This window comes from Tachypleus tridentatus, chromosome 10 (genome assembly GCF_004210375.1).
Source record: "Tachypleus tridentatus isolate NWPU-2018 chromosome 10, ASM421037v1, whole genome shotgun sequence".
NCBI classification, from domain to species: domain Eukaryota; kingdom Metazoa; phylum Arthropoda; class Merostomata; order Xiphosura; family Limulidae; genus Tachypleus; species Tachypleus tridentatus.
Genome location: NC_134834.1, coordinates 2195215 through 2209905, shown reverse-complemented (window position 1 = coordinate 2209905; position 14691 = coordinate 2195215). Strand labels below are relative to the sequence as shown.

At 31.6% G+C, this 14691-nt stretch overlaps 1 protein-coding gene across 1 annotated transcript in view; it reads right to left on the bottom strand.

Moving 5' to 3' along the window:
• LOC143228628 (uncharacterized) overlaps nt 1-14192 on the bottom strand; it is a 142564-nt gene extending 128372 nt beyond the window's left edge. The window contains exon 1 of the mRNA XM_076459857.1: nt 14017-14192. Coding sequence (XP_076315972.1) covers nt 14017-14088 — 72 coding nt within the window. The 5' untranslated portion in view covers nt 14089-14192. The remainder of the gene's footprint in view (nt 1-14016) is intronic.
• Nucleotides 14193-14691: the final 499 nt, after the last annotated feature.

Here is a 14691-nt window from a genome sequence, read left to right as displayed (position 1 = left end):
CTTATATAGTTGGATAACAAGGATACTTATATAGTTGGATAACAAGGATACTTATATACTTGGATAACAAGGACACTTACATAGTCAGATAACAAGGATATTTATATAGTTAGATAACAAGAATACTTATATAGATAGATAACAAGGATACTTATATAGTTGGATAACAAGGATATTTAAATAATTAGAAAACAAGGATACTTATATAGTCAGACAACAAGAATACTTATATAGTTAGATAACAATAATACTTATATCGTTAGATAACAAGAATACTTATATAGTCAGATAACAAAGATACTTATATAGTTAGATAACAAGAATACTTATATGGTCAGATAACAAGAATACTTATATAGTTAGATAACAAGGATACTTATATAGTTAGATAACAAGAATACTTATATAGTTAGATAACAAGGATACTTATATAGTCAGATAACAAGAATATTTATATAGTTAGATAACAAGGATACTTATATAGTTAGATCACAAGGATGCTTATATAGTTAGATCACAAGGATACTTATATAGTTAGATAACAAGCACACTTACATAGATAGATAACAAGGATACTGATAATAATTAGATAATTAAGATACTTATATAGTCAGATAACAAGGATACTTATATAGTTGGATAACAAGGATACTTATATAATTGGATAACAAGGACACTTACATACTCAGATTACAAGGATATTTATATAGTTAGATAACAAGAATACTTACATAGATAGATAACAAAGATACTGATAATAATTAGATAATTAAGATACTTATATAGTCAGATAACAAGGATACTTATATAGTTGGATAACAAGGATACTTATATACTTGGATAACAAGGACACTTACATAGTCAGATAACAAGGATATTTATATAGTTAGATAACAAGAATACTTATATAGATAGATAACAAGGATACTGATAATAGTTAGACAACAAGGATATTTAAATAATTAGAAAACAAGGATACTTATATAGTCAGATAACAAGGATACCTATATAGTTAAATAACAACGATATTTATATAGTTGGATAACAAGCACACTTACATAGATAAATAACAAGGATACTTATATAGTTAGAAAATTAAGATACTTATATAGTCAGATAACAAGAATACTTATATAGTTAGATAACAAGGATACTTATATCGTTAGATAACAAGAATACTTATATAGTCAGATAACAAAGATACTTATATAGTTAGATAACAAAGATACTTATATAGTTAGATAACAAGAATACTTATATGGTCAGATAACAAGAATACTTATATAGTTAGATAACAAGGATACTTATATAGTTAGATAACAAGAATACTTATATAGTTAGATAACAAGGATACTTATATAGTTAGATAACAAGGATACTTATATGGTCAGATAACAAGAATACTTATATAGTTAGATAACAAGGATACTTATATAGTTAGATAACAAGAATACTTATATAGTTAGATAACAAGGATACTTATATAGTTAGATAACAAGAATACTTATATAGTTAGATAACAAGGATACTTATATAGTTAGATAACAAGAATACTTATATAGTTAGATAACAAGGATACTTATATAGTCAGATAACAAGAATATTTATATAGTTAGATAACAAGGATACTTATATAGTTAGATAACAAGAATACTTATATAGTTAGAAAATTAAGACACTTACATAGTCAGATAACAAGGATATTTCTATAGTCAGATAACAACGATACCTATATAGTTAGATACATATATAATCAAATAACAAGGATACTTATATAGTTAGATAACAAGGATACTTATATAGTTAAATAACAACGATACTTATATTGTTAGATAAAAGGATATTCAGGTTATTTTTACTGATTGCTATAAAACACGTGTGATGTTACTGTGTAGATGTTATTATTACTGATTACTATAAAACACGTGTGTTGTTACTGTGTAGAGGTTATTGTTACTGATTACTATAAAACACCTGTGTTGTTACTGATTACTATAAAACACGTGTGTTGTTACTGTGTAGATGTTATTATCACTGACTAGTATAAAACACGTGTGCTGTTACGGTGTAGATGTTATTATTACTGATTACTATATAACACGTGTGTTGTTACTGTGTAGATGTTTTTATTACCGATTACTATAAAACACATGTGTTGTTACTGTGTAGATGTTATTATTACTGATTACTATAAAACACGTGTGTTGTTACTGTGTAGATGTTATTATCACTGATTACTATAAAACACGTGTTGTTATGGTGTAGATGTTATTATTACTGATTACTATAAAACACGTGTGTTGTTACTGTGTAGATGTTATTATTACCGATTACTATAAAACACATGTATTGTTACTGTGTAGGTGTTATTGTTACTGATTACTATAACACACTTGTGTTGTTACTGTGTAGATGTTATTATTACCGATTACTATAAAACACATGTGTTGTTACTGTGTAGATGTTATTATTACTGATTACTATAAAACACATGTGTTGTTACTGTGTAGATGTTATTATTACTGATTACTATAAAACACGTGTGTTGTTACTGTGTAGATGTTATTATTACTGATTACTATAAAACACGTGTGTTGTTACTGTGTAGATGTTATTTTTACCGATTACTATAAAACACATGTGTTGTTACTGTGTAGATGTTATTGTTACTGATTACTATAACACACTTGTGTTGTTACTGTGTAGATGTTATTATTACCGATTACTATAAAACACATGTGTTGTTACTGTGTAGATGTTATTATTACTGATTACTATAAAACACGTGTGTTGTTACTGTGTAGATGTTATTATTACTGATTACTATAAAACACATGTGTTGTTACTGTGTAGGTGTTATTGTTACTGATTACTATAACACACTTGTGTTGTTACTGTGTAGATGTTATTATTACCGATTACTATAAAACACATGTGTTGTTACTGTGTAGATGTTATTGTTACTGATTACTATAAAACACGTGTGTTGTTACTGTGTAGATGTTATTATTACTGATTAGTATAAAACACATGTGTTGTTACTGTGTAGATGTTATTATTACTGATTACTATAAAACACGTGTGTTGTTACTGTGTAGATGTTATTATTACTGATTCTATAAAACACGTGTGTTGTTACTGTGTAGATGTTATTATTACTGATTACTATAAAACACGTGTGTTGTTACTGTGTGGATGTTATTATTACTGATTATTATAAAACACGTGTGTTGTTACTGTGTAGATGTTATTATTACTGATTACTATAAAACACGTGTGTTGTTACTGTGTAGATGTTATTATTACTGATTAGTATAAAACACGTGTGTTGTTACTGTGTAGATGTTATTATTACTGATTACTATAAAACACGTGTGTTGTTACTGTGTAGATGTTATTATTACTGATTACTATAAAACACGTGTGTTGTTACTGTGTAGATGTTATTATTACTGATCACTATAAAACACGTGTGTTGTTACTGTGTAGATGTTATTATTACTGATTACTATAAAACACGTGTGTTGTTACTGTGTAGATGTTATTATTACTGTATACTATAAAACACGTGTGTTGTTACTGTGTAGATGTTATTATTACTGTATACTATAAAACACGTGTGTTGTTACTGTGTAGATGTTATTATTACTGATTACTATAAAACACGTGTGTTGTTACTGTAAAGATGTTATTATTACTGATTAGTATAAAACACGTGTGTTGTTACTGTGTAGATGTTATTATTACTGATTACTCTAAAACACGTGTGTTTTTACTGTGTAGATGTTATTATTACTGATTACTATAAAACACGTGTGTTGTTACTGTGTAGATGTTATTATTACTGATTAGTATAAAACACCTGTGTTGTTACTGTGTAGATGTTATTATTACTGATTCCTATAAAACACGTGTGTTGTTACTGTGTAGATGTTATTATTACTGATTACTATAAAACACGTGTGTTGTTACTGTGTAGATGTTATTTTTACTGTATACTATAAAACACGTGTGTTGTTACTGTGTAGATGTTATTATTACTGATTACTATAAAACACGTGTGTTGTTACTGTAAAGATGTTATTATTACTGATTAGTATAAAACACGTGTGTTGTTACTGTGTAGATGTTATTATTACTGATTAGTATAAAACACGTGTGTTGTTACTGTGTAGATGTTATTATTACTGATTACTCTAAATCACGTGTGTTGTTACTGTGTAGATGTTATTATTACTGATTACTATAAAACACGTGTGTTGTTACTGTGTAGATGTTATTATTACTGATTACTATAAAACACGTGTGTTGTTACTGTGTAGATGTTATTATTACTGATTACTATAAAACACGTGTGTTGTTACTGTGTAGATGTTATTTTTACTGATTAGTATAAAACACGTGTGTTGTTACTGTGTAGATGTTATTATTACTGATTACTATAAAACACCTGTGTTGTTACTGTGTAGATGTTATTATTACTGATTACTATAAAACACCTGTGTTGTTACTGTGTAGATGGTATTATTACTGATTACTATAAAAGACAGGCGATAAGTATCATTTATCTGGTTATTACGTATTTTATCGATGAATGACTGTACACCTCAGCGCCCTCTATCATTGTTTTATGCTTGTTGAGAAGAGCGGTGACCTTCTGTGTCACTTAAAACGTCAATGGTCAATAAAGAATTGTGGATCATTACGTTCACGAGTCTTATATGCTCAGACATTGATGAATAATTAATCAGTTGTTTTGTTGCTGTTTTTGTCTTGAAAGGGTACTTAATCCTAGAAAAAACCACAACAAAGCCTTCTGTCATCTTCCGAGGCGAATACAAATGTTTAGCTATTAATCAAAACTTGCGTTCAAAAATAATTAAATTGGTTACCCGTCTGCCATGAATTATAACGTGGCTTCATGTATATTTTAAGGGTAACGTACTTATCCAAGTACTTGAGACTGTGTGTGTGTTTCATTGAATCTCCTAAACCTGTTTCTGGGGAGAAAGCAATTCAATTCTACAGGCGTCCTTACTGAAAATAACCTTCATTAGAAGCAGCCGAATAGTGATATCCACTAATTACAGTATCGCCCTCTAGGGACTATGAATATGACAGAAACGATTTTTAATAAATACCAAAGTTAGTATTTATATTTGTTCGATGTCGTTAATAACTGTTGTTTCAGGAAATCTTCTTAAGTAGTCCAGAAATATAAATAATCATGTAATTAATATCCCTAATTTGGTATATTCTTCAAATTGGAAACATTCATTTTTTTATTATTATTTACGTCAAACAGTTGAGAATGATCGACCTTAACTAGATTTTATTGGATAATTCCAATAATACTTCACCACGTTCCACCAATAACAGGAGACTTTGGATTTATTTAAATCTAAACAGTAAGTTAACAAACCAAAATAATTATTACAGAAACGTGATATAAACAGGGTCGTTGACCCTGAGGGGGATGGAGGGTATACATCCCCCCCTACAGTTTGGTCTGTTGAATTGTTTTACAGGCCTACAAGTTGTGTGTTTGTTCGTGTGATTCTCGTGTTCTTACCAATAGAATTACATAATTAGGCCTAGATGTAGGCTTTATCCGTAGCTGAAATGTACATCTTTAATATAAGCGTGCTTCTAAGCTTTTCGATCTAAGTATACCTAAGTATACATCCAAGTATCGTAGCAACAAGATTACTCTGTGACTGCATGTTTACAGCTTTCAGGTTCACGTAATCAGAGATTACCAATTTGCAAATTGAACAGTCCACATAAATGGTTTCAAAAATCATCCTCCCCATCCGGTGTAAAACATCTACACCCCTGGATATAAACACATAAATATTCCTATTATTGTACAGATATAAATGAATATTGTTATTGAACATTTTTATAACTAGTGTTAGTAAAATTCAAGTTAAAGAAATAATGAGATATGACTTTACAAAAATTTACTAAGAATGTGTGAAAAGCTCGTCAGACACAGTGGCGACAGCTAGCGTTTGTCAAAAAACTTACATTACTGGGTTGTGCTATACGTTAATATGTATATATGTCACATATATACCTGTAGTTGTTACACGTCTATATAGTCTATACCTGTAGTTGTTACACGTCTATATAGTCTATACCTGTAGTTGTTACATGTCTATATAGTCCATACCTGTAGTTGTTACATGTCTATATGATCTATACCTTTAGTTGTTACATGTCTATATAGTCTATACCTGTAATTGTTACATGTCGATATAGTCCATACCTGTAGTTGTTACAACTCTATATAGTCTATACCTGTAATTGTTACACGTCTATATAGTCTATACCTGTAGTTGTTACATGTCTATATAGTCTATACCTGTAGTTGTTACATGTCTATATAGTCTATACCTGTAGTTGTTACATGTCTATATAGTCTATTCCTGTAGTTGTTACACGTCTATATAGTCTATACCTGTAGTTGTTACACGTCTATATAGTCTATTCCTGTAGTCGTTACACGTCTATATAGTCTATACCTGTAGTTGTTACATGTCTATATAGTCTATACCTGCAGTTGTTACATATCTATATAGTCTATACCTGTAGTTGTTACACGTTTATATAGTCTATACCTATAGTTGTTACATGTCTATATAGTCTATTCCTGTAGTTGTTACATGTCTATATAGTCTATACCTGTAGTTGTTACACGTCTATATAATCTATTCCTGTAGTTGTTACACGTCTATATAGTCTATACCTGTAGTTGTTACACGTCTATATACGTCTATACCTATCATTGCCACACGTCTATACCGACAGTTGTTACACGTCTATATAGTCTATACCTGTAGTTGTTACATGTCTATATAGTCTATACCTGTAGTTGTTACATGTCTATATAGTCTATTCCTGTAGTTCTAACACGTCTATATAGTCTATACCTGTAGTTGTTACATGTCTATATAGTCTATACCTGTAGTTGTTACACGTCTATATAGACTATTCCTGTAGTCGTTACACGTCTATATAGTCTATACCTGCAGTTGTTACATGTCTATATAGTCTATACCTGTAGTTTTTACACGTTTATATAGTCTATACCTATAGTTGTTACATGTCTATATAGTCTATTCCTGTAGTTGTTACATGTCTATATAGTCTATACCTGTAGTTGTTACACGTCTATATAGTCTATTCCTGTAGTTGTTACACGTCTATATAGTCTATACCTGTAGTTGTTACATGTCTATATAGTCTATACCTGTAGTTGTTACACGTCTATATAGTCTATTCCTGTAGTCGTTACACGTCTATATAGTCTATACCTGCAGTTGTTACATGTCTATATAGTCTATACCTGTAGTTTTTACACGTTTATATAGTCTATTTCTGTAGTTGTTACACGTCTATATAGTCTATACCTGTAGTTGTTACACGTCTATATAGTCTATTCCTGTAGTCGTTACACGTCTATATAGTCTATACCTGCAGTTGTTACATGTCTATATAGTCTATTCCTGTAGTTGTTACATATCTATATAGTCTATACCTGTAGTTGTTACACGTCTATATAGTCTATACCTGTAGTTGTTACACGTCTATATAGTCTATTCCTGTAGTTGTTACACGTCTATATAGTCTATACCTGTAGTTGTTACACGTCTATATAGTCTATACCTGTAGTTGTTACATATCTATATAGTCTATACCTGTAATTGTTACACGTCTATATAGTCTATACCTGTAGTTGTTACATGTCTATATAGTCTATACCTGTAGTTGTTACATGTCTATATAGTCTATTCCTGTAGTTGTTACACGTCTATATAGTCTATACCTGTAGTTGTTACATGTCTATATAGTCTATACCTGTAGTTGTTACACGTCTATATAGTCTATTCCTGTAGTCGTTACACGTCTATATAGTCTATACCTGCAGTTGTTACATGTCTATATAGTCTATACCTGTAGTTTTTACACGTTTATATAGTCTATACCTATAGTTGTTACATGTCTATATAGTCTATTCCTGTAGTTGTTACATGTCTATATAGTCTATACCTGTAGTTGTTACACGTCTATATAGTCTATTCCTGTAGTTGTTACACGTCTATATAGTCTATACCTGTAGTTGTTACATATCTATATAGTCTATTCCTGTAGTTGTTACACGTCTATATAGTCTATACCTGTAGTTGTTACATGTCTATATAGTCTATACCTGTAGTTGTTACACGTCTATATAGTCTATTCCTGTAGTCGTTACACGTCTATATAGTCTATACCTGCAGTTGTTACATGTCTATATAGTCTATACCTGTAGTTTTTACACGTTTATATAGTCTATACCTATAGTTGTTACGTGTCTATATAGTCTATTCCTGTAGTTGTTACATGTCTATATAGTCTATACCTGTAGTTGTTACACGTCTATATAGTCTATTCCTGTAGTTGTTACACGTCTATATAGTCTATACCTGTAGTTGTTACATGTCTATATAGTCTATTCCTGTAGTTGTTACATGTCTATATAGTCTATACCTGTAGTTGTTACACGTCTATATAGTCTATTCCTGTAGTTGTTACACGTCTATATAGTCTATACCTGTAGTTGTTACACGTCTATATACGTCTATACCTATCATTGCCACACGTCTATACCGACAGTTGTTACACGTCTATATAGTCTATACCTGTAGTTGTTACATGTCTATATAGTCTATACCTGTAGTTGTTACATGTCTATATAGTCTATACCTGTAGTTGTTACACGTCTATATAGTCTATTCCTGTAGTTGTTACACGTCTATATAGTCTATACCTGTAGTTGTTACACGTCTATATAGTCTATTCCTGTAGTTGTTACACGTCTATATAGTCTATACCTGTAGTTGTTACACGTCTATATAGTCTATACCTGTAGTTGTTACATATCTACATAGTCTATACCTGTAATTGTTACACGTCTATATAGTCTATACCTGTAGTTGTTACATGTCTATATACGTCTATACCTATCATTGCCACACGTCTATACCGACAGTTGTTACATGTCTGTATAGGTCCATACCAATAGTTGTTACACGTCTATATAGGTGTATTCCTGTAGTTGTTACACGTCTATATAGGTGTATTCCTGTAGTTGTTACACGTCTACGTTTATAGTTGTCACACGTCTATTGCTAGTTGCTAGACATCGAAACCAATGGTTGTTGCACGTCTATATAGGTGTATTCCTGTAGTTGTTACACGTCTATATAGGTGTATTCCTGTAGTTGTTACACGTCTACGTTTATAGTTGTCACACGTCTATTGCTAGTTGCTAGACATCTATACCAGTGGTTGTTACACGTCTATATAGGTCCATACCTATAGTTGTTGCATGTCTGTACTTGTAGTTGTTGCACGTCTATATACGTCTATACCTATAATTGTCACACGTCTATACCTGTAGTTGTTACATGTCTATATACGTCTATACCTATAACTGTTATACGTCTGTATACGTTTATATCTATAGTTCTTACACGTCTGTATACGTTTATATCTATAGTTCTTACACGTCTGTATACGTTTATATCTATAGTTCTTACATGTCTGTATACGTTTATAGCTATAGTTCTTACACGTCTGTATACGTTTATATCTATAGTTTTTACACGTCTGTATACGTCTATACCTGTAGTTGTTACACGTCTGTATACGTCTATACCTGTAGTTGTTACACGTCTGTATACGTTTATATCTATAGTTCTTACATGTCTGTATACGTTTATAGCTATAGTTGTTACACGTCTGTACCTGTAGTTGTTACACGTCTATCTATATTTGTTACACATCTCTTCATATAATTGCTAGACGGCTATAGTTTTCACACGTTTATATCTATAATTGTTACACATTTATATATGTGTCTATATCTGTAGTTGTCACACGTTTATATATGTCTTACGTATAGTTGTCACGCGTCAAAATATTCTATATAGTTAAGAAGACTTTAAAAGGTAAAACTACGACCAAATGTTTTATGATCTTTGTTTATTTGTGTAACGCAAAGTTCCACAGTTCTTGACGACGAGAAACCCACTTGAAATAAAAATAAACCTTAGAACGGCTGGTATAGATATTAACACTGTTACTGATAAGCAGAAAACAACAACAACAAAAATAACACTGTTACTGATAAGCAGAAAACAACAACAACAAAAATAACACTGTTACTGATAAGCAGAAAACAACAATCAATAAAAGTGTTAATACCCATACCAGCCGTTCTGAGGTACAAAGTTCCACAATGGAATCGTCCATTCTATTCATTGATGGGAATCGAACCTTGAATTTTACTAATGTAAACGTACCGGTGGTCGAACAGAAGACAATCAGTTTACGGATTAAACCCCGATAGTATGCAATATGTGTTATTTTATGGATGGCACGAGCGAACCGTTTTGGGTTTTTTTAATCACACAACATCGTCCTCAAGGTTGTGGTCACCGATCACTTTTAAAATTTTTAATAATGCTTAATTAGGAAGTAAACGTTCACTGATTAGTAACAGGAATTATACATGTTGTTATTAATATAATATTGTGTATAAGTGTGTCTAGTTAGGTTCTGTTGATCTGTGTGGATCGAAGAAAAAAAACCCACCGATTGTCTGAGACCAGCAGCACACAATAGAATGTTTAGAAATCGTTATGCAAGAAGTGAACCAAACAGTTTGTACTCTTGGATAACTCGGATGGACGATGATGGAACACTCCTTATCACATTGACAGTTGGAATTAAATACAGTCACCAACCAATCAAAATCGGAGAAAAGTGTGGTGATTTCAGAGATTTCAAAGGTCAATTAACCATTTTTGTCCCTCACTCCAATGGAGAAAGTATGTCCCGCAGCCCCTACAATTGCGGGAGTTCCGAGCCAAAAGTGCGCTTGAATTTGGTAGAATCGTGACTAAAATTCTCAGAAAATAATGTCGGAGCCAAATAAAAACCTAATGACCACGATCTGTCCACCGTCTCACACTGTTTAAATAAAAACCTAATGACCACGATCTGTCCACCGTCTCACACTGTTTAAATAAAAACCTAATGACCACGATCTGTCCACCGTCTCACACTGTTTAAATAAAAACCTAATGACCACGATCTGTCCACCGTCTCACACTGTTTAAATAAAAACCTAATGACCACGATCTGTCCACCGTCTCACACTGTTTAAATAAAAACCTAATGACCACGATCTGTCCACGATCTCACACTGTTTAAATAAAAACCTAATGACCACGATCTGTCCACCGTCTCACACTGTTTAAATAAAAACCTAATGACCACGATCTGTCCACCGTCTCACACTGTTTAAATAAAAACCTAATGACCACGATCTGTCCACCGTCTCACACTGTTTAAATAAAAACCTAATGACCACGATCTGTCCACCGTCTCACACTGTTTAAATAAAAACCTAATGACCACGATCTGTCCACCGTCTCACACTGTTTAAATAAAAACTTAATGACCACGATCTGTCCACCATCTCACACTGTTTAAATAGAGCTATAACGAGAACCATCAGTCCACCCTCTAACACTTTACCTGAATAATCCTGGAACTTATGTAGGTGATAATTCATATTATCCCTTTAACAGGACATTACCTGAAAGTGACTCTTTGTTTCTGATGAAATAGGCCTACGTAAGTAAATGTATAGATAAGTGTAAATATATTCCAAAACCAGATCAGGGATATTCTTCATGAGGAATGATCACAGAAATATAAACATTTTAAAATATTTAAAATAAATACAACAATCATACACAGAGGTATGTTATTTTGACAGTGTACGTTCGAGAAACGTTTTATCATGCGGGTTTATCTCCAATCTCTTTCGGCTGCGAATTTCTCTAGATACCGTCAAGAACATCCGTGAAGGGCTGACTGTTTGTCTGGTGTATTAAAAGCACGATATCCTTCCTTCCATGTATCGTGATTATGAAAATGTGTGAAACACAATTCTTTGTGCCACTGAAAGAATCGATACTTGAACATTGTAATCCTTATTATTAAAGTAAATATAATAAAACATACATGTTATATGGATAACAAAAATATATTTAATATTCTACTATTAACGTTACGTACAATTTTTATACGTTGTTACACACTGGGTTGTCAAGGTTTACTAACAACATAACACACAGTTCGTTACATGTTGTTACAAACTACGTTGTTAAGGTTTAGTAACAACATAACACATAGTTGGTTACATGTTGTTACAAACTAGGTTGTTAAGGTTTACTAACACACAGTTGGTTACAAACTAGGTTGTTAAGGTTTACTAACACACAGTTGGTTACAAACTAGGTTGTTAAAGTTTACTAACAACATAACACATAGTTACATGTTATTACCAACTAGGTTGTTAAGGTTTACTAACACACAGTTGGTTACAAACTAGGTTGTTAAGGTTTACTAACACACAGTTGGTTACAAACTAGGTTGTTAAGGTTTACTAACACACAGTTGGTTACAAACTAGGTTGTTAAGGTTTACTAACAACATAACACACAGTTCGTTACATGTTGTTACAAACTAGGTTGTTAAGGTTTACTAACACACAGTTGGTTATATTTTCAGTGGGCACGCTTTGTATTTCATACACCAAATTTCAATAAATATCTTCCATATCTCGTCTTCAATTCTGATTTAATTTCTTTCTATTCGCTCTTAAAGTACAGAAACTTTATTTTATACAAAGTATGTTTAACTTTTAAGGATTCTTTTTTCATTTAGTACATTAGTAGATGTTTTCAATCTACAATTAACAGTTTCATTTGGTGTAAACAGCAAACATGCAGCTACTTAACAACACTTATATTTAGTGCAGAAGGTTATATTTAGTGCAGAATGTTACGTGAGCTATGGGTCTAACTGTTTTTACTGTAGCTTCACCAAAAGTAAAATTGTACCTTTCTAGTTGTTGTTATTCGGATTAAACACAGCTAAATGATAGCAACAACATTAAGACGTGCAGATACGGAACTATTGGTTAGGCCAAGCAAACTAAATTTTCACTTTCGAGCACAAGTTTTGAAAAGAATCTAAAATGCGGGCAGTTATGAATCACTGCCAACTTTTCAGCATAAATTTATCCAATTTTATGAAATTATTCTAATTAAAGAGAGTTCAGCGTCACGTGATATTGGCTTAAACAATTAACGTGAATAACAATGCTTAATAGGGCTGTACGGATTGATGACAAGAAACTATTAATCTAGATTCCATGGCGTTACTATAAAGAAGCAACCAACATTTTTTTTAGAGATGAAACACTACTACCAAATACTTTAAAGAAGCTGGCTGGTTCTATTACAAATAATATGGTAGTGACTTTAGAGACAAAGTTGGTTACTATAGAGCGTCACTTTCTTACTTGCTGTGATTTGTTGGTGTGCATTGACCAAAATAATGACTTCAATCAACAACACCTTAGGTGTGAAAAGAAGGTGCAGCCAAAGTAGAAACTTCATTTATAGCATTGATAAGAATCTTACATGAAATATTAATTCATTATTTAGCCACGGTTTTTGTTCAGCTTGTAGCGTGATGATGGATAAAATAAACCAAGCGGTCTAACGAATGAATATTACTCTAAAGTTCTTATCAGTCGTATAAGTGAAGCCATTAGTTACAAGTGTGTTCAATGAGAAGTGCTGTCACAAGAAACAAAATATGGATATGAAAATATTTCTTAGTAATAACGTGTCGTTACGAGGTGGACTGTCAGTTGGTGACAAGACGTTGCTGTGATAAATGAGTACAATTAAGGTTAAATCTGCTAGTAGATGGACAAGTTTGGTAACAGGCCTGAGATAGAGAAAGTACACTTAGATTCATATGGAAAAAGTTCCGTTTTGGAAACAAAAACAGTGATAACAAAACAATTACATGTCAATGGTGAAGTGAAATATTTTCCCATCATTATAACTTAAAGTACAAATTAACTGATAAAACACTCACCCGGAAATGGAAAGATGGCGAACAGTTGTAATTATCTTGTGGGTACTGATTATAGTAGTTTCTTTCCAACATAATTATCGTCCACTTTAATAAAAGGTTTTCTTTATCACAAGAAACCCTTTACAGAAATCGAAAGTAAATGACTGTACAACTTTTAAAACACGCACCTGACACACGCGCTGCTAAACTGAAACTGCCAGTGCTCATGCAATTCTACCCGCAGACAATTTCATTACGGGATGTCAAATGTTTGCTTAGTGCTGCCACCTAGTAAGTATAAATAACAATAACTAAATTATATTTCTTGTTTAATTAAAAAACGTTTTTAAAGAGAGGTATGATTCTATATCTTAATATACGTATTAGTGTCTTATCATATATTCATTTATCAGATAAACTATTTTGATCAACAGGGCAGAGGATGTTTTAAAAAACTAATGTGAGTTTTTGGCAATGAACGAAAAACAAATTGACTGAAAATTCAGAGATAACTGGTAAACATTGTTTTATTATTAAGAGTTGTTTCTAATTGATTAAATAAGTTATTGATGTGAGATATATTACATCTTTAAACTGAACAATTTTACAGTAAAAAAAATTTGTAAACAAATTAAAATTTTTTTGTTGCGCTAGTTTTCAGAACTTTATGCTAACCACATATAATATATATTATCA